The sequence below is a fragment of the Festucalex cinctus genome, chromosome 8 (assembly GCF_051991245.1).
Source record: "Festucalex cinctus isolate MCC-2025b chromosome 8, RoL_Fcin_1.0, whole genome shotgun sequence".
In the NCBI taxonomy this organism is placed as follows: Eukaryota; Metazoa; Chordata; class Actinopteri; order Syngnathiformes; family Syngnathidae; genus Festucalex; species Festucalex cinctus.
In genome coordinates, this window is record NC_135418.1 from 27,503,492 (window position 1) to 27,531,313 (window position 27,822).

General features: G+C 39.5%; 1 protein-coding gene across 6 annotated transcripts in view; it reads right to left on the reverse strand.

The window, feature by feature from the left end:
- eya2 (EYA transcriptional coactivator and phosphatase 2) overlaps nucleotides 1-27,822 on the reverse strand; it is a 59,039-nt gene that overhangs the window by 24,052 nt on the left and 7,165 nt on the right. For 2 of the 6 annotated variants that reach the window (XM_077530486.1, XM_077530485.1), the window contains exon 2: nucleotides 10,690-10,765. The exons of 1 other annotated variant lie outside the window; for it this stretch is intronic. Coding sequence is in view for 1 of the 5 variants with exons in the window: in XM_077530483.1 (XP_077386609.1) it covers nucleotides 6,830-7,028 (199 nt within the window). In the remaining 4 variants the exon portion in view is untranslated. Of the gene's footprint in view, nucleotides 1-3,727; nucleotides 3,958-6,829; nucleotides 7,125-10,689; nucleotides 10,766-26,054; nucleotides 26,077-27,822 lie in introns of those variants that run through there. 3 more of the 6 variants (XM_077530489.1, XM_077530483.1, XM_077530484.1) reach the window with 3 other exon arrangements.

Here is a 27,822-nt window from a genome sequence, read left to right on the forward strand (position 1 = left end):
ATCGTTTTCTTTCCGTTTTAAGGTTCCCTCTTGATCTCATCTGGACTTGGACTCGTACCTTTGGGACTCTGACTTGACTTGGGACTCGGTAAAGATGGACTTGCCTTGACTTAAGAGCTTAATTCAGTCTATGACCACGCTCGTCACTCAAGACAAGTCAAGGAAGTAACATTGAGCGTTACAGACTTTAGTTTAACGCTGTCAAAATGAATCGATTAATCGATCCTTCGATTTCAACATATCAACAGTAATTGTTTCCTGATTTCTGTCGTCCTTCCTGAAAGAAGATTGATTACCTTCTGTGTTTTATCAAAATAAGACATTTGCAAACATCTATTTTTATTTTAGAAAACAACGAGCGAACTGGTAACATAGTACAACATCAATACCCCCCTTTTTTTTCTTTTTTAAATTGCTTTATGAATGATAAATATGAAATAAACATCAATGACTGGTTAAACAGTAATTAGGGGGATTTATTTATTTTTTTTAAATCTGATTAGTTGATTATTTGATTGAATAATCAATAGATGAACTGATTGTCAAAATGTTCAATCGTGACAGTAGTAACTTTTTTGCTGGTCAAACTGTCTTAAGCAAAATGTCTCCATATCTCACCCTGTGCCGCTTTTTTTGCTGCCCGTCGCCATCTCATAAGTCAAAATGGCGCGAAACAGCGACTCGGGCGTATCGGTCACGTGCGATGCGCCGCCAACGAGTCACGCCCATTCGACGCGGCGAGTCACATTTGCAAAGTGAGATGTGAAGGAAAATGAGGAAGAGCGAGCTCCCTATGAAAATATTTATCATTCCACAAAAGTGTTGGCTTACAGGGGGCTTTGGAATGAAATTGCTGTTTTCTTGGGGGGGGGGGGGCGGTTGCAAAAGGGGCTTGACGGGATGTCTTACAGGATGGGGAATTCTCAAGAGCAGCGGCAGACTTTTTTTTTTTTTTTTTGTCGGGGCTTATTCACAATTTATTAGGGCGAGTAATAAGAAGCGTGAAGGGTTGTGGGGTGAGGCGAGGTGAGGTGGGTTGGGGGGGTTTAGCTGCAGAGTCCATAAACTCGAGGCCTGATGTTATTAGGAGACAAACCGCAGCGCTAAATCAAACAGCGGCCGGCGTACTAACACCTCCAGTGTTTGCGTGATTTCCGATGTTTTTGGCGCATCTGCCACGGCGAGATGAATGCGACACTGCAACCTGCTTACGGAAATCCGCTTGAGCTTTTATTTTGCATGAGTTGAAGCTCCACGCACGGGTACACGCTTTGTACTCACGAGGAAAACAATTCGGGGCGCTAGCACAACTGTGCATCACAAGTAAAGTCAACTATTTTACGCTACCGTCTGACATCGCGCCCACGATTTATTGACTATGTTACTAGTGAGGAAAAACTAGGCATTAGTTGACAAGTGAATACTAGTGACATTCCATATTGCACTGCTTAAAACATCAAGTGCTTCATTATGGTCGGAGTAGAAGTGCACAAAATGTCAACTAGTTTTGAAGTTGACCGCAGTATGCAGAAATATAAAAAATAAAATAAAATTACTTGTAAGTCAGCCATTCAACGAGTACATCCTGCTGTCACGACTGAATACTTTTAGAATCGATTAATCTATCGATTATTTGATAGATGAATCGACTAATCGGATTGATTTGAATTTTGCAGTAAAGTGTATTACAAAAAACGTGTTTTGCCCCTGATTACTGATTATTAACCACAGATTGGTGTTTATTTCGTACTTCATATTTGTACTGTATAGTGATAAAAACAAAACAAAAAACAAAACGGTTGGATTGTGTTCTTTCTATGTGACACAGAACAGAAGATAATTCTTGCAGGAAGGACTACAAAAATCAGTCAACAATTACTGTTGATATGCTGAAATCAGAAGATTTAGACAATTCATTTTAAATTTGAAAAAAAAAAAAAAGATCCAAATAATTACTTCATTATTAAAATACCTGTCAATTAATTTGATAATCGATTACTCGACATATATATATATCTATGTCTATATGTTCAATATTAAATGTTTGGGAATTTATTGTTTTTGTAGGGCTCTCTCTTCTTTGCCTATATGTAATGGATAAAGACTTATAACTCACACTAATATATCTGTACACTTAAGATAAACATGTTCTGTTTATTTTATATTTTTTATGTTAGTAAGAACAACTTATTTGATCATGATAGAAGTATTAGGGAGAAGGACTAGATAAGCTTTGGTACTTCTTACTCCTTTTGAACATTTAAATTGTTATACTATTGCCGTTTTTTTTTTTTTTTCTTTTTTCTTTTTTAAACTTCAACTTTTATTTGTGTGTTTAGATGTTCAATAAACCCAACCAACTAACTAAATCGATTCATTTAGACAGCTCTACTGCTATAGTGCACCAAATTTTGTGAGTTTTTTTTTTCCAATTTATTTTTTATTTTTTTTATTAAATTTTTAAAAAAAAATGGATATGCCAGCTTTTTGTTGTACAATGCTTAACATGGAATATCAATACCGGAGTTGTTTAAAAAAAAAAAAATTGAATATCAAGATAGCATCTGATTTTACTGTCGGAAAACAGCGCTCTCCTATCAAAGATCCTATTAAATAATAAATTTAAAAAAAAAACTTCTGACGTTCATAACAACAAAAGGTCTCTCACGTGCAGTAAAATAAGGAAATCAAATGACTAAATACAACATCAACCATGAAAAATGACCACCAAATTAATGAACATGTCATTCTGGTGATTGTGTCATAACAGAGCAAGCGAGCTACCGGCGAGTCGTGATATGAAAATGATTCGTGAGGTGAGGCTCCCCCTAATCGAGTTAATGAGGGTCCCCATCCACCAGCGAGGAGGCTGAGTGATGAAAAAAAAAAATATATATATATATATATATATATATTTGGACTTTATTTGATTTGTGGATCAGGATGCTGTGGTGGGTCGTACGGAGCCCATGGGCCCAAATTTACACCCCCCCTGATACTGACAGAATTATTAGGGGGGAGGTCTGCACTTTATCAAAACTAAATACAAAATACTTTGGTGTGTGCGTATACGAAGGAGGAGCAGGAGCTTCAGACAAAATCTTAACATGATTAAATGAGTTTATGTCAACATATATACATTTTTTTTTTATTAAAATGATAATTAATTTCAATTATTTTCAAGGGACCAAAAGAAACACTGAAAAATTATAATTCATTTTTTTCCTTCCATTTTTTTTTCAAGGGACCCAAAGACGCATTAAAATGGAAATGTAACATATTTTCAGCATGGATTGTTAAAAAATAAAATAAACAATGGAAATACGGATAGTACGCGGCTGTTACATGCAACGTTTTGACGGATCAAGTTGCTTGCATGTTTTTTTTGTATTTTTTTTTTTAAACTGTGAATTAATAAATATGATTTTTTTTGGACATTCAGATTTTACGACGGTTAAACTAAAAGGCATTAATATTAATGATGTCATTGTTGTTTCATTGTTTTTAAATACCATTACAGTGGACTAAAAGTGTTTTATGACGCAATTGTCATAATAATAATGTGTGTAGTTTGCATAAAAATTCCGCAATTAAAGGGTAATCGGATTGCATGTTAATTGCCACAAATTGGAGGTGTGACTCCAAGTAAAAGTAGAAATATTTAGTCACGTTTACGATTGAGTCAACTTGACGAAAACAATTGAATGAGACATTTTGGGGCGCTTACCATCATTGTGAGCGACGAGGTCGTGGGGAGAAAATCCGATTATCCATGTGCATAAAAAGGATCTTGAACAAACAACAACGACGGCGGCGGCGGCGGCGGCGTGTCCGTGGGGAGCTGCGAGCTGTAAAAGTGACAGTTTTCCACCGCACTCCTCCAGCCGAGCGTCCTTCGATCCTCTGCCTGCCTGCCTGCCTGCCTGCCTGCCTGCTTGAGTGTTTGCTTTGGCCCAAGCCGGCAAAGTCACGTTAAGTAAATGCACGCGCTTATCGAGCAGCTCCTCCCACTCTTGGTGCGCGCGCATCCTCATCCTCCTCACCACACTTTCTTCTCCAATCTTTGTTTGGAATCTTTGTTTGGTTAAGAGCTCTTCGGCATGCTTGTTGACACAAGCAAGAAGCTCTCCGGCCACACGTCAGATAAGAAAGATTTGTTTGTTAGTTTGTTAGTTTGTGCGAAATAAGTGCCAGCGATGTGCGCGTGCGCGTACGTGCAATGCAATGGAATGGAGGCGCAAACGACGCGATCAAAAGGTCTCTTGTGTGTTTGTGTGGATGGTTTTTGTTTGTTTGTTTTTTAATCCTGATATTGGGAGGGGGAGTGATGAATATCTGTCATGGAAATAATTAATATAATAAACACTTAAGGCTATAGAAGTGCTGTAATTATACAGTATTTGTAGTATGGTAAACGTGGTTAGTGTAACTGAGTATGCTGCATTGTTCAGTAAAAGTGCTATATAATATCTATAATTTGCCATAATAGTGTATACATTTTGATTTAATTTTTAAGACATGCTCATGACCCCGAGAGGTGCCATAACTTTGTGTTAGAATTTTGAAACAAAAGATGTCTATTAAACAACAAAGTTATTAGTTGTTGGAGTTGTTTTATTTTTTATTATTATTTTTTTTTTATTTCAATGGCAATATTTTACCTTTAAGTGAAAATTAATATTGTCTCAAAATATAGAACATCAGCCTCCTTGATAACTAATAATCTGTATCGGTATCAGTCCTGAAAAAATATATACAATTTTTGTATAATTGTGAAATGAAAGTTAAATATTGCTGTGCTTTGCTATAAAAGTGTTGTAGTTTCCATATTTCACTCTAAAAGTGTTGCAATATGTACAATGAGGATAAGCAGGATATGGAGGGATAAAAAAACTACTACAAAGTATACATTCAAAGAAAAATACATTTAAATTTGTGTTAATGAATGAGTACTAGCAGGATTACACAAAAAAAAGACATGCAGTACATTTAGCTCATACCTGCGTGGAACTTTAACGTAGTGGCGTAATAGTTGGCAAAATTGCTCATTACCGCCTCCTACAGGACTGGAGTGGTACAACATTTCCTCAGTGACGCCGATTTATAATGTTTTCCTTTTCAATCTATAAAATCATTGAATTTTGCTGTTCAGAGTTGTCAACTAAATTGACATTGATTTGACTGATTGCTCGCTTGGTCAATTTGCATTCAAATTGAAAGGGAGAGCCTGGAGCCCATCACCTGCGTGCGTGTGGGGGAAATGTCAAACACGACTGGAGGTTACCAAAACAGCTCGCTCGCTCGCACGCACGCAAACATTTGACAGTGTCGTCCAGCGCCTGTCATAATTTCGACGTGGGTGTCGCTGCCCCTTGGCCGTGTTTTTTTTTTTTTTTTGGCCAATCGCGCCCGTGGATGTGCCCCATTGTCTGCCTGTGTATTCTGTAACACGAGCGCCTGTGTGCTGGACCCGCCAGCACTGACTCACAAGGAAGCAGAAGTGGGGGGCGACAGGATGGCTAACATCTCGGCACCTGTGGACGTGCAGACATGAGGGCAACTGGGGGGGAAGGGGGCAGAAGGGGGGTCCGAGCTACGGTACCATCTGGCCATGGCATCTAAGAGCACATCCTCAGAGGGGTATCACTTTCAGCTGAAAATAAGAGGAAAAGGGAGATAAGGAAATCCTCACAAAATATCATCCTCATCTTTTAGCAAGAGTCAGCATAAAAAGTTAGTGGACAGCTGACATATTTTAGCATTAACATGAGTTTTAATTCACGTTTTTACATGCTTTCTAAATGTATGTGTAGTTTGTGTACAGCAACAGTTATTTTGGCTGTCAACAACTTTTTAATGCACATCACTGCCACCTATAGGACTGGAGTGGAACAGTTTCAATGGCGCTTTGATTTTCAGGTCTCATTTTGATGACGGTCTTACATATTTTGCGTCACTGTCAGGCAGAATCATGGCATCTATAAAAATCACTACTTTAAAAAAAACATCTTGCTTTCAATAATTGTGTTTGTGGAATATGATTTAAGCAAGCAAAATCCGCTAGTTTCTATCCATCTCAGGGGGGCGGCCATTTTGCCACTTGCTGTCAAGAAAGTGACATCATTGTTGCTTTGGGCTCAGGTAACGACCAAGCACAGCTCACCTGTTTTCTGAAGTTGAGCCTATTTTACGATATTGCAATGTAAAATTGAGTTTGATTAGATTGCTCAGCCCAACTTCGGACAGTGGTGGATGAAGCAATTATTATTATTATCATCATTATTGTTATTATTATTATCATCATTATTACTATTATCACTATTATTATTATCATTATTATTATTATCATTATTAGTACTATTACCATCATTATTATCATTATTATTATCTTCATTATTATTATTATCTTCATCATTATTATTATTGTCACCATGTATTATTATTATTATTATTATTGTTATTATCATTATTATTATTACTATTATCACCATAATCATTATCATCATTATTGTCATTATTATTATTATTATTATTATTATTATTATTATTATTATTATTATATTTACTCAAGTAAAAGTACAGATAGAAGTATTTGTGGAAGAATCTAAGAAAAAGTGCAAATGTACTCAATGTGGAATATAATTAAAGTCAAATATTTAAGTACTTGATTACATTCTAATCAACTATGTGAATAAATGTAAAAGAAACAACGAAGATACAACTTATCAGTGACCTTCAGGCTCAAAAGGTCAGCACAAAATAAGAGTTGATTGCAGTTAAAAACATGTCATCGTCATCATCATCATCATCATCATCATCACAATAGCACCTTTGAAGTGATGCTGCAGAGGAAATCTGTTCCGCCAGAGTTGCCTCGCACACTTGACATGTTTTCCAGAAGTCGTGTACAAAATGACGGCAAGCCCGGCCGGCCGGGGAAGTACCGCGCGACCCAGACGCTTGAACGAGTCGGCGCGGGGCGCGCAGGCCGACGGTGGAATGCGCGCAGGAGAAATAAAAGCCGCCATTGTCTCGCTCTTCCTCCGATCGCCATCTGTCCATCATCCCGGCAGCTGGCGGCTCGCTCGACAAACGATGCGTCACGTTTGTTCCCCGAGATGCGTTTAAAGTGCTAAGACGCACGCTTTGTTATGTGATTATAGTGTGTAAAGGCGCCACAGGTTTAAAGCTTAAGCATGTCGTGTCAAGGTCACATAATCGTTAGTAGGCCGATTGGCATGCCAGTGACTCGGCAAAGTGAGAGCGAGAGCATATAAACGCGAGGGGAAGTGAATGTAACGTTATATGTTCGGCTTTTTAACACAAAACGCTGGGGGGGAAAAAAGCACAAATGTCGCTCAATCCTTCATCTAAAGTAAAACAAAACAGAGGTCATTGATTTCTGCAATAAAGAAGATTGTACAACATATTGGGGCCACGTGTATATATATATATATATTTTTCTGGGGGGTAATATTCTGAGAAAAAACTCACAAAAAAAAACTTCAGAAACTTACGAGAAATAGACAGAAATATTCATAGATTTTTTTTTTTTTTCTTTGTACAAGCAGCTAAGTTGATGTGTCAAATCTGCTGCTCTCCGTCATTCACTCGCATTTACCTAACCTAACCGTATTTGTGAGTTCACAAACTCAGAAGAATACATCTTGTACCGCTCCCGCTGATAACTGATGGTTGTTCGGACCAATCACAGAGCGACATTGTGTTTGGGGGGCGGGATATGGATCTGTGACGAAACCAGGAAGCCAGCGCGGACGCCGGGGCTAACAAACAAACCCAACATGGACGAATGGACGCTACAATGAATTGTGTTCTCGCAGAATGACTCACTTGTTGAATGTTGAACAGCGAGGGGCGCTTCGTGCATTTCTAGCTGGTCAGATGTAAAATTTTCACCCATGTCGGTGATTGGTTAAAACAAACGTGTAGAATGTCGCATCGTCCAATCAGCTCGAATTATTGTACAGAATGTCCCGCCTTTTCCCGACCAAATTACTGTAGAGATGTACCAGATGGATATGTAATATCCATCTTTTGACAGTTTAGCATTTACCTAGAGTATGCTAGCTTCTGATTCGTTCGCGTTAGTCAGCTGATAGGGGATCAGGAAGTGTTGTCGCACGAGTAAGGTTTAAATTAAGAGTAAATCCAACTCTATCCTGCCTTTTTGTTTTATTAACTGTGTTCTATTAACCACCAACAAAACCTCACATTAGACTAGCTACGCTGTGTATTTGTCGTAAGTTTGTTTTTTTGGGGGGGGGCTTCTCGTAAATTTGTGTGGCAAATTGTGGTGTGGCAAAAAGTAGTAAAGTAAAGCAAATTTTCCACTTTATAATGTCACAAATATGCAAAAAAAAAATCTTGCAAATTTGTGTGGCAAAATTGCAAGTTTTTCCTCGGAATATTAAACCTGGAAAAAAAAAAAAATCATACATACATGGCCCTAATACAACATCGTAGGGTTGCTTGTTCCTTTGAATCGGAAATAACTGTAAGCCCCATTGTCCACTTTTGCTGCTGTATAAGTCGAATTTCACCGCTGTGGCACAATAAAGGTCAGTAGCAAGGCAGTAAGTCGAGTAATGGTATCCGTTGTACAAGTCTCCAGTCCAAATATGAGCAAAAGCAAGAAATACTAGGTTGATATTTTCTGCATATTGGTTCTGGAACATAAATAGATCAGCCCGGTGGACCGGCACACACATTACGCTCTCGCTCTGTGGGCCCCCCGCCGTGTCTCAGGAATGTGGGAATGATTGCCTTAATTTCATAAAGCGCACGGCTTCCTTTGGTTCAATTTTCACCAAAGTCATAAAAAGGGAGAAAAAAAAAGAAGAAGAGAGAAGCAGTTGTAAGGTCAGCGAGAAGCCATCTGGTTTCGCCATCGCGGCAGCTTTAATGACCAGCCAATAAAAGTTCAATTTGGGAGAAATTACAACAGATGTTGGGCGCTCGCAACACAGTCGGGCGAAACCTCAGCCTGCGGGAGCTGCCTCGCCACTTTGATATACGGCCTAATATTACTCATGTTTCTCCACTTTATGGTGTATTAAAGTGACACAACACAGTGCCGAGGGAGGGGGGTCCCAAAGATGGATGTTAAATATGAGATAGTAAAACACAGCGTAGGCTGGCGTGCGGCGGAAACGCGAACGGTCAAACAAAACGGCGGAGATTTGCCTCATCTCAGTTATTTGTGCCATTCGTCGTCGTCCGTTGTTCTTCCAAAATGCAACCGAGACATCGAGTTGAGTAACTTCCTGTCTGACAGCACTTCGGCTATACCGAGCGCCTCTCAACTCATTCTTGGACATTTTGCAAAAGAACTGTCAGAGGTAAAGTTTTCGGCGATTTTCAGAAAATAAAACGTAAAAAATGCTTAGAATCCTCCATGCATATTGCCAGAACCGAGATCGGAACCCAGGACTTAGGGAATATTATGATTGCCAAGGTGCGTAAAAGGAACATTATCCTTTCACTTCCTGTCATTCACACAGTTTTGTTTTTTTGGCATCCGCAGTAAAAAAGCAAGTGCGAGCGAGTCATCTGTTTGGTTTCACCGGTGAAGCGTGAGAAAGTGTTTGGACGGCTGCTTGACACGTTTCTCACCCGACGCAGGAAGTGCAATACGGGGGCAATAAACTTTGAGAGGAATGTTTGGCGCGGAAATATCCAATTGAACATCCTCGGGGCAGGTATTAATGTTTCTGTGCGCCTTTTCTCATGTCTGCCCGTGCGCAGAGCTGATGTGTACCTGTGTGAACTTCGGCAAGCGACAAAATTAAACGACAAGCTAAAAGACAATCATAAAAGGAAGGTAGCAGATAAAGTATGGTAAGATAAATAAAAATAGGCCTAAATTAGAGTCAAGTAGAAGCCAAACAAAACAAAAAAAAGTGTTTTGAGCATCCTCTTAAAATATCAACAGTCTCTCTTATCTTTTTTTCCAACGATTCCAAAGTTGAGAATCATTTTGCTCAATTCACAACTTGGAATAATTTACAGTAGAGTTTACAAAATACTAGGGCTGTGTATTGATTTCAATTTCCTCAATCAATTCGATTTCCATTCACAAGAGTTCATTTCGATTTTTCCCAATTTGATTTGATTCACTTCACTTCAATCCGATATTTATTAATTATGGAACACCAATTCTTGTTAAATGTCAAGTATATGATTTAAAAACTCCACAAGTATTAACTTCAAAAGTAAATTAAGTTCCAAAGTAAATTTTGCGACGGCAGTAACTGGTCAAATTATTACATTTATTCATGAAACTAGCACGTGTTTTAATCACAAACATTGACATCAGCAAGGATGGGGTGAAAATATTTTCATAATTCTAATTTAACAATTGTAACTATAAACTTAAAAATACTCTGAATTGTTTTGAAGTGCAATTAGTCAGGTCTTTCATACATTTAAGAAAATACTTTTAAATTCAGGTTCAACGGTAAATTTTAAGAAAACGGTAAGATACGGGAAAAAAAATTGCCTTTAAATTTCTATTTTCTTAAGAATTTATGGGGGAAAAAAAATTATATTTAAATAATCGATTAATGGTTTTATGAACCGATATTGGGCTCGAAAAGGAAAATCGGTTCCATATCAATTATTCGATTTTTTTTTAAACCCACCCCGACCAAATATTTGGTGTCCCCTTGCCTGAGTTTCTCTGTGCTTGTTAGCTATCCTGGATGATGACTCAGCAGTTCCTGTCACCGGCCACTGTGCGCACTCCCTAAAAGGTCAAAAAGAAACATGACTCATTAGCCCAATATATATATATTTTTTTTATCAGTTTCAAAAGGCCTTTTGCTGGCACACTGTACAGGAAATGATGCTATACGGTGCCTGCGTTTACGTTTTTGACGAGTGCGTGAACGTGTGTCTGCCTCCAGCAAGCTGAAGCACAGCTCATGCGATTGACACTTGGACGCCGGCGCTGTGATTGATCACCCCCCCCCCCCCTTTTTTTTTTTTCTCGAGTACAAAATAAAGCAAAAAACCTCAGCCGGGCTGCCTCGCTCGCATGATGGATGAGCTCCTGGGAGAATTTCGGCCTCTTGAAACCGGGGCGGCGCTCCAAACGCGACACGCCAAAACACACTCGGCAGCCCCGTCGGCGGCTTTCCTCCGAGGTGAGAGAGAAGTTCACTGGTGGGGCTTGCTGGCGCGTTCCCACGGCCGGCCAGAATGCAACGGGGCGGCCATGTTCTCTGACGCTGACAAAGACGAGGTGTGTCGAGAGGATCGGGTTTCTGTGACTCACGGGCAGGAGTGAAAAATACCTTCACAACGAGCAAGGCGATTGTTTTGTTGACAATGCGGCGTGTTTTGTTGGTGATGGGGGATGCCGATACACAGTGGATAGGTTTCCTTTTTTCCTGTACATTTTGAAATGACTTTCTAGCTGTCTTATTAAGAAGGGCTGGGTCCTCTGTCAGAATAACCCAATGATGAAGAATTATTGCGCAATTTTTTTTAAAACGGGGAAGTCAACGGAAAATATTTCTTGACAACAAGATGTTATATGTGACCTCAATACTAATAATTACATTGGTAGAATATGAGTTTTGAAGCAAAGTTTTGATCCATCTGAGGGGGGCGGCCATTTTGCCGCTTGCTGTCGACAGAAGATGACATCACAGTTCAGCTCATGCAGCGACCAATCACAGCTCACCTTTTCTTTTTTTTCTGATGCTGAGCTGTGATTGGTTGTTTCCTGAGACCTGAGCAACTGTGATGTCATCTTTTGTCGACAGCAAGTGGCAAAATGGCCGCCTTCTAATATTGATAAGAAAATGCTGGATTTTGCTTCTTAACTCATATTCTACTGTCACAATATTAACCACAATACTGTATTCAGGCTAGTGGGGTTGCATTGAACATATTATTGTAAAAAAAAAAAAAAAAAAAAAAAAAAAAAAAGGTTAAATTTCCTGTTCCGCATCACTGATCTCAACCTGATTTGAGGGTGTGGTCTTTTCTCATGAAAATTAGCCACTGTTCACCCACCCAATGATGAATAGGGATGTAACCATAACGTCAATGTCGTGATATCGCAAAATTAAAACTGCCGCAATATATCTCCGTCATTATTTCACGATATTAAAAGCAGCACATCTATTAAAAAAAACAAAACAAAAAAAGTCAGGTTGATTTCCATTTGTGCAGTTCTAGCACTCTCTGGTGGTTAGCTTTTTATTGCAGTTTAATTTTCACAAGGCATGTTTTGGCCCTCCTATATACATTGTTGGTATTTACAAAAGCACAATATTATGTTGTTTTTTTAGTATGAGCTTATTAATATTATTTTTTTACACTACTGTGACCTTTTTTTGTCTCGCCAACATCCCCACAATATCATAATTGTTGTATCGTGACCTGCATATCGTGATATCATATCGTAATATGGCTTTTGTTTTGATGAGTGCAAGGCGTGAACGTAAATATGGTTTACACTCTTTAAAAAAAACAAAAAACACACAACAACAACAACAACAACTATAGGTAAAAAAAATGGACCGATCCTCGTTGGGTCAAGTTGACCCAACTTTGAGTCATGAAATTGATCTTTTAGTGTAAAACAACTGATAAAAATATTGGTCAGATCCTTTACTTGGGTCATTTTGTATAAAACCACCCAGAAAGTTGCGTCAAATTGACCCATAAAGTGGATCGGTCCATTTTGAATCCATAAATTGGGTTACTTTTGAACCAACTGTTTTTAGAGTCTATAAAGACAATAAAAAAATCATTTTTTCAAATTTCACATTTTCACTTATGGAGGCAGCAGAATAATGTCTGCACACCTTATAAAGCTTTTGCAATTCCCTTTAAAATCCCAACAAATCATAAATCAAAACGCAACCGAGGCATAAGATGCAGTCAGTGATTAAAGTTAAGATTAAGACTGGAGAGATTAGCATGTCGCTCAGCGCAAAACGATTTACCCGCCCATCAATCATCGGCTGTCGACTGACAAGCAAGAACGCTGAGGACTTCCCCTGCGAGAAGAATTAATTACCCTTAATTAGATTTTCACACGTTGACCTTTCAGTCAACTCGACTTGCGCTTTTTTTTTTTTTTTTCCTGGCATTGCTAAAAGACAGACAGGGAAGCGCGTGAGTCCAAATTGCTGCTGTCAGACTTTAAAAAAAAAATATGACTGCAATTACTCTGATGGTCGTAAAATGTGTTTTCATCTGCAGGGTACTTTATAGCGTGCGGATTGTGTCGCTCATTAACTGCTGCATGGCTACTGGAAAGTGTCAAAAACAGTGAGGTAAGAGCGGCAGCCTGCAAAATTGAAAAAGGTGTGGAAAAGGAAGTGTCAAAAGTTCATTCGCGCTGCTTGACTTTTTGCGACGTGTGAAAAAATACGCGCATTTAATTGCTTCCTGCGTGCTACGCAGGACGGCACATCGCGCAATTATTTGGTTACGTGTCCGTCTGAGAGAGACTCATCGTCTTACTGAGGAAAGGAGGTTCATTGAGTAGTCACCGATACCGATGCCAAGAACCGATACCACATAAAATTTTCCCCCCAAAAAACGAGAGATTATTTTAAAGAAATACCTATATATCGCAATATAGAAATTGTTTGATATTAATTTTATATCTTAAAATAAGGCCTTCTTGATACTGGTACTGGTTATCAGTATTCGCCTATCCCTAAAAAAAAAAAAAAAAAAAAAAAAAAAACGTCCAATATTTTTCATACTCACTGTAGGGGGCTGGTTTACTCCCCCCCCAAAAAAATGCATGCTACTATTTAGGGATGTTACGATATCCAAACATCACAATACGCTATTATCACGATATGAAGCTCATGATATGATAATTATCATAATATTGTGAGGATATTGGTGTTAAAAAAAGGTCACAACATTGTAAAAAAAAAAAAAAAAGACCTACTTAAAAAAAGAAGCTTTTGTACATAAACACCTACAATCTGAATTTTAAACAGAGAAAGGCCAAAACATCCCTTATAAAAAATAAAAAAATAAAAAAATGGAATACAAAGGGAGGTTCATTAGCCTACATGGCTCCGTAATGTCATCTAAATATGGTGAAGTCGCCCCAAAATGTTACATTTACACCTCCATGCTTCTTTCAAACTCTTCATCTTCCAAGCACGGATGGATGGAAAAAAGTTCAACTTTGATTTCGGCATTTTCTCAGAGCCATTTCGGTGTTCACTGGCCAACTTAAGGCGGGCCTGAACATGAAGATGAACATGCGCCATCTCGAGCAGGAAAACCTCGCGGGCATCGCAAGATTTGAATCCAATCCGTGCAGGGTGATACAAAATGTCCTCTTGATGACCGAGGTCACAATTTCCTTCAGATCGTTAACAAGTTCAGAGTTGTTTTTTATTCCGTCTTGTTTGGATGTCAGATGTTCCTTCATGCTGCTGATTAATGCTTTTGCGATGTGTGGAAGAAATTAAAAAAATAAGACAAAGCAAAGAATTAATCATATCCCCCCCCCCCCTTTTTTAAGGTGTTTTTTTTTTTGGGGGGGGGGGGGGGGGGGGTGGAAAAATTACCCTATTGATCAGGGGGGTTTTAATTGTGCTCTATCCTACCCTTTCTGTTTTTATTCCATTTGGAGTGCCTCAGGGATGTGTTCTCCATCCACTACTGTTTGGATTCTTACCCGACACTCGGCACACAATTCATCCATACAGTCAGCTGTTTTGACTGCTGATCTTTAGACAAATGAGACAAATGAACACGAGTACCTTGTCCTCTTTGGAAACCAAATGTGTCATTTGTCTCCCGCCGCCAAACCGATCTGGACGGCTTCAGCTCTAAAAGCGGCTTTTAACTCAGCCAAGTCATCCATTTGCCTTCCTCACCGGCTATCGGCTTACATCATTTCCATTGAAATACAATTGATTTCCACAGGTCACCGCTTCAGCTTTGGGTGGGAGGCCTGCGAGTTCAAAGGTCAAGGGCAGGTCATCCTCCCACCCATTTCATTGGTGGGGTGGGGGGGTGATCGATACGACCGCCGCCGAGCAGATGGGAAAACCAGCCATGGCAATTCATTCTATTGATTTTTACTAGTGATAATTAAGACAGTGTTTTTCCTTAATTTTCATTAGAAATATTGCAACACATACAATGGCAAGCCAGTTCAAATGTAGGCTTTTTCTTTCTACTAATATATACAGTACGTTTATTAAATTTATGTTTCAGACATTGAAGTCTATATTTCAATATGAATTTGAATGTGGGAGGAAACTGGAGTACCCGGAGAAAACCCACGCAGGCACAGGGAGAAAATGCAAACTCCACACGGGAAGACTGTTGCCCGGAATCGAACTTGCAACCTCTGCACTCAGACAGCTGTGCTAACCAGCAAATATAGTTCAATTAAAATGGCTCCGGATGAAATTCAATTTCCGGTGAGTCAAGTGTTGCCATCACATATTAAAAAAAAAAAAAAACCTTCCAGTCACAGGCCGCACCGTGAACTTTTCAGTCATGGGAATGCATCTCGGCATTATGCAGCAATGACCTCATATGCTCTGAAGCTGAGAAAACACGATTACCCGGCACACCCATGAAAGTGTAACAGGTATACAAATGTCAGCCGCGTATATTTATGGTGAAAGTGCAGCGGTTGTGCTCATGTCTGTCATTAAAAGTTGGTCGCTGGAGGGCACTTTATATATATATATATATATATATATAAATATATTAAAAAAAACGGGAAACCCCTCGTCTGATTGCTTTGTTCGCTGGCGTTACCACAACAGCGGCTTGGGGTGTCTCCTTTCGCCGCAACGCCGGCGTGATTGCGTTTGACAATACTTACTTTTACATCACGTCACCGCAAACATGATGGAAGTGCAATTAAGGAGAAAAAAAAAGGATGCAAAACGAAAATGCTTGCATGCAGACTTCACTTTCACATATCACAAAGCATAAATCAAACAGCATTTCTGACCTTTTGACATCCAGGCAAGATGGAAAAAATGAAAAAAAAAATGGAAAAGTTAAGGGAGGAGCCTCAAAATACACGGAAGCAACTTGTAATGATGTGAAGAAGGGAAAGAAAGGAAAGAAACTTTCCACATGGCAGCTCAATCCATCTGCGTGCAGCATAACAACTAAATGCTGCTTCACCATGTTTGCTTTGATCTCTCAGCTGCACTAGCCCGACTGGGTTTATATTAAAGCATTAACTTATTAATCACAAAAAAATGATTTCATTAATCATGTATTAACGCAGGTTAATCACACTATTATTATTTGACCGCCGGCTATCCTTTAGCTTGACAGCGGATGTTTCCATTTAAGGTTGCGCAGGTTGTGTTTGAACAATAAATGGTCAAAATATCGGTGTTATTATTTTTAAATTTAACGTGGAAGACATTGTCATAACATCGAACACCAAAACTCACTAGAAAGTAAAAATGACAAAATTTGAAAATATCCCCCCCCCCCCCCCCCCCAACATATTTAATCCAATAGATATGTTTATAATAACAGGACACATCTAAGCCATATGGACCAATTTAATAATAATAATAATAATAATAATAATAATAATAATAATAATAATAATGTAGGATTTTGTGTGATTTTGCACTTTACCAACTCTGCCGTATGGATGCTCCAAACAGTTTCGTTGTTCCTTTCTGACAATGACAAATATTCTGAATCTGAATCATTATTTATTAATTTATTTATTTATTTACAATTTACTTTTCTCACTGTAAGAAATGAATAAAGTTTGCAGCTCAACAAAATCAAGCGAAACACGAAGGGGAAGTCCCCGTTTTTACCTCCCACAGTTTACTAGCTTGCGAGTACATGAGTGAAACTCCCCTGGGGCTTCTCTTCTCATTTTCTTGTCTTTTTTTTTTTCTTAACAAAAAAAAAAATAATAGAAGGAAGGGGTGAGAGAAACGGGGCCATCGGTGACCTTTTGGGATTATCTACCTGATGCCTGGGGTGGCTGAGCGAGCGAATGAGGGCTGGATGGAAGTGTCGTGCTACAGGTGATTGGGGGGGGGTGGCGTGTTCATTTCCTCTCTAGGTTTGCTTGGTGGCTCCAGGCATTGGATTTTCACGGTGGCCTCACCTTGTTGCACATTGTCTTGTCACGGAAAAGTGTGTGAAAACTCCTCCCACCCGGGGCCAAAAGGGCTTGGAAGAGTTGTCAAGCGGAGGAACGAGACACGACTACACTTTGATGCTCTCGTGTATCCGTCACAACCAAGTCTATCCTCGGCTTCACAATGATATTAACATTCGATTGAACCTGATTTCTCATGAAAAACTAATTATGGTGTGAGTCAGTCAGTATTATAGTTCGAATTAGGGGTGTTAAAAAAAAATCGATTCGGCGATATATCGCGATACTACATCGCGCGATTCTCGAATCGATTCAATAAAAAAAAAAAGATTTTTTATTTTATTTTATTTTTATTTTTTAAGAGCTCAGAATTGTTCATTCGGTAGTCTTACCGATTCAACGTCTTATCATCATTGCCTTTTTTTTTTCTTTTTTTTTTTTTTTTGTGTGTGTGAATCGATTTTTAAACTTCCATTTTTAATGGAAAAATATTCAACAAAACGTCTGACTTCGGGTTAGGATTCACACCTTGAGCATGGAAGAATGTTATATGAACGGAACATTAAGCCTTAATATTTTATTTTAATGCTGTTCAAACATGAAACAGATTACAACCTCTATAAGACTGAAATTTCAGATAAATAAATAATACATTTTCATATAAATCTTACACTCTACAAGCTTACTGATTAGTATTTTCTAAATTTGAATGAAAAAAAATCGCAACAATCGACTTATAAATTCGTATCGGGATTAATCGGTATCGAATCGAATCGTGACCTGTGAATCGTGATACGAATCGAATCGTCAGGTACTAGGCAATTCACACCCCTAGTTCGAATCCTTAAAAGTTTATCCTTACCCGTGCTGGGGCTTGATCTACATTATCCCGTATCTTTATCTAACATTCTGTAGAGCAAATCAAACTCTAAGTGACCTAGCTGTGAAATAACACCTACTCTGGACATTATTTAATGCCAAAAATGTTAACATGACACTTTGGGTGTTAAAATTAACTCCTACAAATTTAACTCTGGAATTCGGCTTCCTTGAGTGACTTTGGTTCAGAAGAACTCGACACAAGAATCGCCAAAGACAGAATACAGTAGAATCTTTCTGGAAGTCTTCCCAGAAGATCGACTCTATTTCCTTACTTTCTTATGGACGGGTGTACCTAATACATTGCTCTACTAAGAGACATCTTACTGTTTGTTGTTTCATCTCATTTTGCTTTTCGAGAAGAAAAAGCAGGAGAAAACCTACAGAAAGTGTCGAGGACCGGTTCGCGTGTTTACGGTCACGTCTGTGAGCAGTCGACCGGCGCTGGAAGGCAAGCGAACAACCGCGTCTAATTGGAACAAGACATTATTTTTAGACAGACCATGGACAATAAGCATACAAGTGGGGAAAATGTGAAACCATTTTTAACCCCTCCAGATCAACATTTTTTTCTGCAATTTATGTAGTTCTTTTCTTACAATAAGAACAACATGGGAAATTTGGGGAGGTTATCCCATGTTTTTATGTGTTACAGTGGACGCCAGGAGAGTCTGGCCGTAACGTTTTGTAAACTTACCAAGCTTATATCTAACATTTGTAACATGAACATCATGCAAATCACCTTGCGATTGTGATTTGTTAGCTAGTAGGGGTGTGAATTGCCTAGTACCTGACGATTCGATTCGTATCACGATTCACAGGTCACGATTCGATTCGATACCGATTAATCCCGATACGAATGGTCACGATTCGATACCGATTAATCCCGATACGAATTTATAAGTCGATTGTTGCGATTTTTTTTCATTCATATTTAGAAAATACTAATCAGTAAGCTTGTAGAGTGTAAGATTTATATGAAAATGTATTATTTATTTATCTGAAATTTCAGTCTTATAGAGGTTGTAATCTGTTTCATGTTTGAACAGCATTAAAATAAAAATATTAAGGCTTAATGTGCCGTTCATATAACATTCTTCCATGCTCAAGGTGTGAATCCTAAAAAAATTAAAAAAAAATAAAAAAATAAAAAATAAAAAAATCGATTCTGCCGATTATTGAATCGATTCGAGAATCGCGCGATGTAGTATCGCGATATATCGCCGAATCGATTTTTTTTTTAACACCCCTATTAGCTAGGATCCAATCATGAACCGGAAGTGTTGACATCATCCAAATTATGCAAATATGTCATGTCCACTTCAATCATCTATGGGTCCGAAGGGGTTAATTAAGCTAAACCCGAGAGCAGTGATGAACTGTTCTTTACGTTCACATCTTCGGGACAAGTCCTTTGAACTGATCAAACGCCAACGCAATGGTCAAAATACTCATTTGGTCACATTCCCTGGTAGGAGTTTGTCAAGTTATAAGACCGTTATGGAATCTCAGATTCTCTAAAACACAACATTTATCACGACTGCATTTCAAAAATTGAGTTTTTGATGACGCGGATCTCATTCAGATGGGCAATTATCTATTATGAATGAACTCCCGATCAGGGAGCACAATGGCTTATCAATAATTCACAAATGTGATCGGGAACACATTATCTACTTAATTATCTGACAAGTAAAAAAGCTTTTAAAAGACGGTGTTCTTTCTATTAGGCGTATTGATGAAAGCACCCTGATGGATGACGAGCCGATCGTCATGGGAATTCTGCAGATGGATGTTGAGTGTTTTTAAACAACTCACCTCCCCCCAAACAACCCACCATCACTGTTACTAAAGTCCCATAGCTTGACTCACTGGTTGGAGTTGACACATTTGGAAGAACATTTTAGATGTTAAAGGAGACTTATAAAAAAAAAGTGACCTTTTTTGTCCAGCCATTAAGTGTGAAAATCACTGGCTCTAGGAGTCATCCCTGAGGGACTCCACACAGAACGAACACATGAATAGAAAGGCAATAGTGTCTCGATAATATGGTAAAGAGCACCGGAAACATCGCTCTTGTGCTCTCGAAAAAGTGACCTTTTCTGTCCTGCAATTAATTATGAAAAGGACAGGTTCTAGAAGTCATCCCTGAGGGACTCCACATAGAACGAACACATGAATAGAAAGGCAATAATGTCTCGATAATATGGCACTGGAAACGTCACTCTCGTTTACTCCCTTCGAGAAAGAAGATCTCTCATCCTAAACGACGAGTAATCTCAAGCTCACAATCGTGCAACAGTTACTACGGACATGGCAGCTCGGCGTGCAATGCGGAACGCTCCCTGTGCCGCACATGAGCCCGCGCTGTGATTTTGACAAATAGGAGCCGTTTTCCTAATGACGCTTTGGCCCGCGAGAGCGCTGTGGAGAATGTGGCGGCTCTTCTGGGCTGGCGAGGGTGACCATAATGGGCCTTGAGGGATCTACAAAAAAGCCGACGGCTGCGTGTCTCAGTGTGTGAATCATGTTTTCTGCTTCTGAACGCAGCTTGAGCTGTATGGTTTGAATTTGGGAAGAAATGTTTTTGCTGGTCTCCGTCGCTGGTCGTCAGATGTGGCAGACGAGACGCCGCATCGGGCGCTGGCGTGGTTGGAATCGTTTACGGCGAAGATGCGAACGCGAGCCCGCTGGATTTTTTTTTTTTTTTTTTTTTTTTTTTTAGGTGTGCACCGTAGGAGCGTTTCGAATTCAGACAAGAATCTGAGTTTTCAGTTTGGGTTCTAAAAATGATCTTTTGTGACAACTGCTGGATGCGTTCTGACAAGCTATTAAAACGGTCATTTTTTATAATAAGTCTTCTTGAAGTGTGACTTAAAACTTTGCACGGACAATTCATCAAGATTTGATGTCGACAGTTTGATTATTTGTATTTCCACGACTGCCGGCGAAAAAGGTTTGGCTCCAAATCCACCCAAATCGACACATGGGCTTATTTTCAAGCTCGCCGGTTTATTTCAAGATCATGCACAGATCCCTCTTGCAAAACAGAAGATTTTCTCTGTCGCACACATTCATTGCCAAGATTATCAAATGGTCTCTCCAAAGAAAATTACCAAAAGGAATGTAAGAACAAAAAAAAAAAAAACTGAGTGACCCATGTGTGAAAGCTCACAATGCAACTATGAAGCAGCTGCTGCTGCTGCACTTTCTCTCTTGCAGCCGAGAAACCTGAGCCCTCCTATTGATCAGGCTTCCACTAGCAGGTTATTAGCAGCCTGATGTCTCCCGCATACTCCTCGAGACCCGAATGTGTGTGTGCGCGCGTGTGATGAATGATCGGCCAAAATACGGCGCGTAAATCTTCCCAGTAGAATTCGAGCAACCGGGAGGAAGTCGTGTCGATTTCAAATATGTTTTTGATCCGAACCAGTAATTCCTTCAACCCTCTATTGGTGTGACCGATCAGTTCCTCTTCCACATGCATATTCAATCATAATTACATATTACAAGTGATGGCTGCTACAATGTGAAAGATTACACTAATTTATGGCTGCGTAGCGTCGCTGAGACACACTTTAAGTATCCTCTGTCTTGTCTTTATTCATTAAAACTTCAGCAGCCTGTCAGCCAACTGCGTTCTCATCAGAATTTAGTGGAAAACTGGACAAAAAAAAAATTGAGAAGTGTTCCCTCGCTATAACGCGGTTTACTTTTCACGGCCTCGCTGTATTGCGGATTTTTTTTTATTTTTTATGTGAAATTTTGCATGCATTTTGTTACAGTAATGGACCTATTTGATAAAATTTATGACAGTTTGAACATTAAAGGAGAGAAATGTGAGAAAATGTAAATGCCTCGATGAGTAAAGTGTATAAACTGTGTTGTGACGGGTTTTAGAGCCTTAAAACATTTATATTAAATGTAAAACATAAAGCTAACTATACTTCGCATATTTTATTTATTGCAGGTATTTTTTTGGAATCTAACCCCAGCGGAAAACGAGGGAACACTAAGACAATTTGCGAGAATTGATTTTTTTTCTTTTCTTTTTTTCCCGGTCATCTCACAGTGCACATAAAGAAGTTCATCAAATTGATTCAATTTGTTGGGTGTTAAAATTAGTACATTAATTTTGAGTTAATTTAAAGTTCCTTTAACGGCACTAATTTTTTTAACACACCTGTTACTTAGAAAGCCTCTACTGGGCAAATTCCAGTCGCAATGCAGCAGACACATCCACGTCAAAATTTAGTACTATCCATCCATCCATTTTCTTGACCGCTTATTCCTCACAAGGGTCGTGGGAATTTAGTACTAAGTAATGAATTTAATTGTAATGCATATATTTGTGGATACTGGGCTCATGTTGTATTTTATAATTTTAAAAATGTGCAAAATTTCACAAGTTGCTTCGTGTTCAAGATTAGATAGCTCTTAATATGAAAAGAAAAATGCACTGAGCTGTCACCAGTGTCTTACAAATGCAATTATGCCATCTAGTGGCAGAAATATGACCAACACAAATCAATATCACCCTCTTTTTTTTTTTTACAGTACATATTATTAATTTTAACTAATTTTTTTTGAATCATTTTAAAATTACTGTATTGTATCAGTGACTAAACTATGCAGCCAAGCTTCTCAGTTTAACAATCCCCCCCCCCCCCCCCCTCCCACTTTTAAGTTAACGAGTATGAAAACTTAGGAAAAATATTTTATTGTACAGTTTATTGTACATTTAGAACAGATATGAAATTTGAGATTAATCGCGAGTTAACTATTGAAATCATGCGATTAAAAAAAAAAAATTAATCGCCTGACACCCCCAATATATATTGAAAAATTTTAGTATGGTGAAGGAAAAGGCAGATAAAGGAGACGGGGGGGGGGGGGGGGGGTGTTTGGGGAGGAATGGCATTGTGCAAAAGCACCTCTTAAGTAAAGAAAAACACAGGAGTTGAGCGGAAACAGCTGTGCGCACTGAAGCCTGACATGCCGGGGGACAAAAACGTGTGTTTTATAATAATAATGATGATGATAGTCATACACAAATATGCCTGTGTTCCTAATAAAAGGATTTGGAGTCAGGCGAGGGGCTGAGTCGCATCCCAGAAATGTCAACACATCAGCTCGGCCACAAGAGAAGAGGAGATCATGTAAGAGACGCATTTTTACACTCGTGCTGACGGCTTTCTGTCGTATGCATGTTGTAAATAGACCGGTGACTTAAGATGTGAGTTTAGTTTGGTTTTGTGACCATGCTCATAACTCAAAACAGTCATATCACAAATCATTTGGTGCACCCACACAGAGAGCTCCTCAAAAAGGTTCAAGGTGTCCTGTTGTAAGTCGCAGCAAGATCCCGACCGATTTTGAATATCCAGCAATTTCCCTCCGCCAGTGTTGCGTGGTTTGATTCAATGCTCTAACTGTCTGATGTTAAGGCGTAGTCATTGAGGTCCCGTGGGGTGTGGCTGCCGCGGTTCCTCGGCGGCATTGATTTATGAGTAGAAATAAAGAATATTAGCACATAAATCATCAATGTCAACTAAAGCTTCATAAAACCGGAGCCAAACCTTCAGCCAAAGAAAAAGGAGACGTGAGAAAAGTCGAAAGGCACCGAAGGCCTGATATGGAGCGTAAATGAATACTGCCACGATTAGTTATGCCATCCCTCGGCTTTGAAAATTACCCAGAATGCCCCTCTTTGCTGCTATTGTTAAACATTCATCCCTTTCGGAGTATGTCAAGATTTTTGGGATTGGACCACGGCCCAAAGTCCTCAGCAAGTCCAAGCAGGCAACAATTCAAGAGTGGCCTCACAGTCTGCTTGTTCTTGCGTTTCAGCAGCTGACTTGGTTAGCTTTATACATGACAAAGACAAATGAACGTCTGTGGTAGCACAAGCCCTGTCTGTCTGCTTTAGAACTTTTTCTCCACGAGGAGGCTTTTAGGACAAACCAAAACACGTCTCTGGTTACTCCGGACTTGGAACGGTTGGAAAGTGTCCCAAAAAATGCGCTAAAGAGAAGCCGGACATGTCTGTGCTCCCACTTAGAAGCTAGAATCACTTCTACTTGAACCCCAGATTTAAAACAAACAAATGAAGGGTTGCATTTACAGCCATTAATGCGTAACACGCTCAAGGGATCGTTGGATATTAATGAGCTGAGCTTCTGAGGTAGGGAAGTAGTTAAAAATATAGATCTATACCACCACTGTAGATGTAAATTTTCTACTACAGGAACTGTACACAAGAGAAAAATCTCAGTTACCATCACACTTTATGTTTAAAGGGACAGTGTGTAAAAGTTCACCACTAAATGTCGCCATATAATAGAATGCAGCTGTAGCGTGTGCGTTTCGAAGAACGGTGACACTTCGCAAGCCCACCACCAATTCTTATTTTGCGTGAGTGAACGAGTCGAAGGCTGAGCGCGCTAGATTGAGCTGGTGCAGCTAACAAGAGCAGCTAGCGGGAGTTAGTCAAAGCCATGGGCCGGAGTGGCGAACAAGAGGCAGCTAGCGGGAGAAGCAGGTTAAAAACATGTCGGCCTCCTGTAAGGACCTCCGTCGCCTATGTAACATCATTACAGGGAGTCCTCGAGTTACGGACGAGTTGTGTTCCTACGTTGGTGATGTAACCCGAATTTCAACTTAAGTCGGATTTCACCGTTACTGTCGATATTTACATCAAAACACTTTCTACAGTAATAAAAAAAAAAAAAACGAAAACAGTTGTGTCATCCGGAAGATGCCGGAACAAATATATTATGTTTCCACACGGACATTTATTGCTGACGGACGGCAAAGCGAAGCTAATGGCAACTTAAACATGGAAATGTGACGCGCCTGATGGCGAGCTGACCTGCTCGATGGATGTCCCTTGATGGAGGTAACAACAACACAACTTTAAATAACTTTAAAATGGCGTGATTACTGTGGGAAATTTACGAAAACGAAGGTGCTACGGGTGTCGTAAAGTTGAAACGTCGTAGGTCGCGTACGACGTAACCTGAGGACTCCCTGTAGTGATTACTAGACCCGAAGACACCTGGGAAAGGCTCTGGAAAATTGATGGATGGATTGGGAGACCTACGATCATATGGTTATATAATTTAAAAAAAATGTACATTGATGTTCTAGAAAATATTTTTTTTTGTATAATATTGAAATCAATAGTGGGTTTTAAAATGAATAAATTATTAGTTCAACACTAGATGGTGCTAAATATTACAAGGTCCCTTTAATAATTACGGGGGCTACAGGGTTCACCACTTCCGGTCCTCGAGGGCCGGAGTCTTGCAGGTTTTAGATGTTTCCGTCTTTCCGCCCACGAGCAGACCTGATTCGTATAATCAGCTCCTCAGCATGAATGATAACAATCCTGATCTTTCGTGTTTAGTGTTGGTAGGAGGAAACATCTAAAACCTGCGGGACTTGGGCCCTTGAGCTCGGGAATTGGTGAACCCTGGCCTGGTAGATTTATTTATTTATTTTTAAATACATCATGTCCATCTTCCATTAACAAACATCCTGCTATAACATTTTATGAACACTTACAAGAATTACGAATCATGTAAGTTACGAGAAGCCAAAGAAATCGAAAATTGTACTTTATTGAAATTGTAGAAGTATTGTTTTTATTTTGCGGAAAAAAAAAAAAAAATGTGAAGGAAACCCAGCTAGGGATCCGTCACTGAGTGGGAAGAAAGCTTTAAATGGCCTGCAGCCAAATCAGGCAAGTGTACCACTGCACTATCTTTGACCCGAGCAAATAATATTTCTTATATTTCACATCCTAAACCGTCCCAATATTTTTGTCTTGCTTGCAGCCACTGCCTGTTCTGTTCATGCAGTGACGTTTTCAGGCCATAAGCACACGCTCTTAAGCACGGCGGGTTTTATCTGATCGGGCGACCGCAATGTGTGATGTCAGTGTTTGCAGAGCTTAGAATGAAAACCCTTTTTCCCGCCCCCTCCCCCCACCCCCATCTCTTTCATCCCCTTTTCCCCTTCCTCATGTATGGATCATGTGTTGCTGATTTACCCAGGTAGCGACGCCACTTTTGGTGGTTGGCGCACGCGGAATCCCCACCGCCACGTGTTCTGTATAGACTCACATCCTTCCCTGAGGTCCTTTTGATTGACAGTGCCCACTCCTGCAAGAGATTACGCCGGAGGACGAGTGGGGGGTACGATGGGGGGGGGGGGGGGGGGGGGGGGGAGGGGTGACAGGGTTTGGAGGCCGGGGTGAGGGAAGAGTGAGAAAGAGGCTTGAGGATTAGGCCCACTGAGCTTCATTAACCTGAATGTTTACACAAGCTGATCTCTTGCAATGAGAGTCTTTTCCTTCCCACAAGTGTCCCACCCTTCCCCTTTTTCAAGAATCCTTGTGCCCCTGCCTCCATGCCCTCCACACACTCATGTTGAGGCAGCGAAGCATCATCCACGCCCAACAGGTCAAACATGCAAGTCCATCTTCTACACACAGGACCGGAAATATTTTCACAACGTACACTTATATTTACGGACGCGTACTGAATTCAATTGAAAAAAATAAATAAATAAAATAAATATCCCATGTTTTTGTGACTAATGTTTTGGGGAGCTTTGTTTTTTTTTTGACTATTTTTTTTATTATTATTTTTGTCTTTTTCAGATTTTTTTTCTGTATTACTGAATATTTTTCTCTGTCATAAAAAAGAATATTCAGGAAAAAAGGAGGAAAAATTACTCTGAAAACAGGGGAAAAAACATTTAAAAAAAAAAAAAAAAAACAGAAAAAAATGTCATTCCAAAAACAGAGCACCAACTTCTATTTTTTCTATTTGTTTTTTCTGTCTTTTGGAATATTTTTTTTACCCTGTTTTTCTGAGTAATTTTTCCTCCTGTTTTTCTGAATATATGAATATATGAACATATATGATAAATTAAAAAATATATATAAGCATAAATACCAAAATGAAAAGATATATATAATAAACCAAAAATACATATAATTAATAGGAATACAAAAATAAATATAAGTGAACACTGTATATGATTTATTGTACATGATGCCAAATCCAAAGGAGAGCGGGAAACGTTTCATGGATCTGTTGGTGGACGGCGCAGTAAATAAATCTGAGTCGTTAAACTTTCAAACTTTCTATTAAACCAACTGGCAGCTAATTCTATTAATGCCACACAAGGGTAACATAATGCCTAATTACAAATGGCGCAAGGAGCCAACAAATTAGTGCCAGTCACAAGTTCCACTTCAAACGCACAGCCACATGCACTTTTATTGTTGCTCTCCAAGGACCCATTTAGCCATCCAGATCTGTGCCTGAGCTGCAGCAACAATACTGGGGGCTATTTGCGTCTCGGATTCAAGTGGCCGAGCATCTCCAGCAGGTCGCAATTTTTTTTGTTTTCCCTCTCAGCCCCTAGATGTAAAAGCAAATTAGCATTGGCTCTCGCTCGGTCCGACTTCAACAAAACCTCCAGAGTGGCCTGATGACAGCTGCCAGATTGCCTTCTCCGGGAGAGTGGAACTGAGGCGACACGGCTTGTGCTAAAGTAAACAGAGAGTTAGTCCGCTTAGCTTGACATAGCGGGCCGTGGAGTGTTTTCTTTTTTTTTTTTCTTCTTCTTCTTCTGACAAAATAAGCTAGACATCAAACGGGCCGAGTGGAAGTGGTTCCGCAAGAGGCACTTCTTTGCTGAGGGGGGTGTAAAGTTTCACCATCGGTGATTGTGAGCGCTGCGGCGGGTCAGTGCAGGTTGGCGAGAAGCTGATCGTTTGTTTTTTTTATGTGTATTACTTGTGCGCA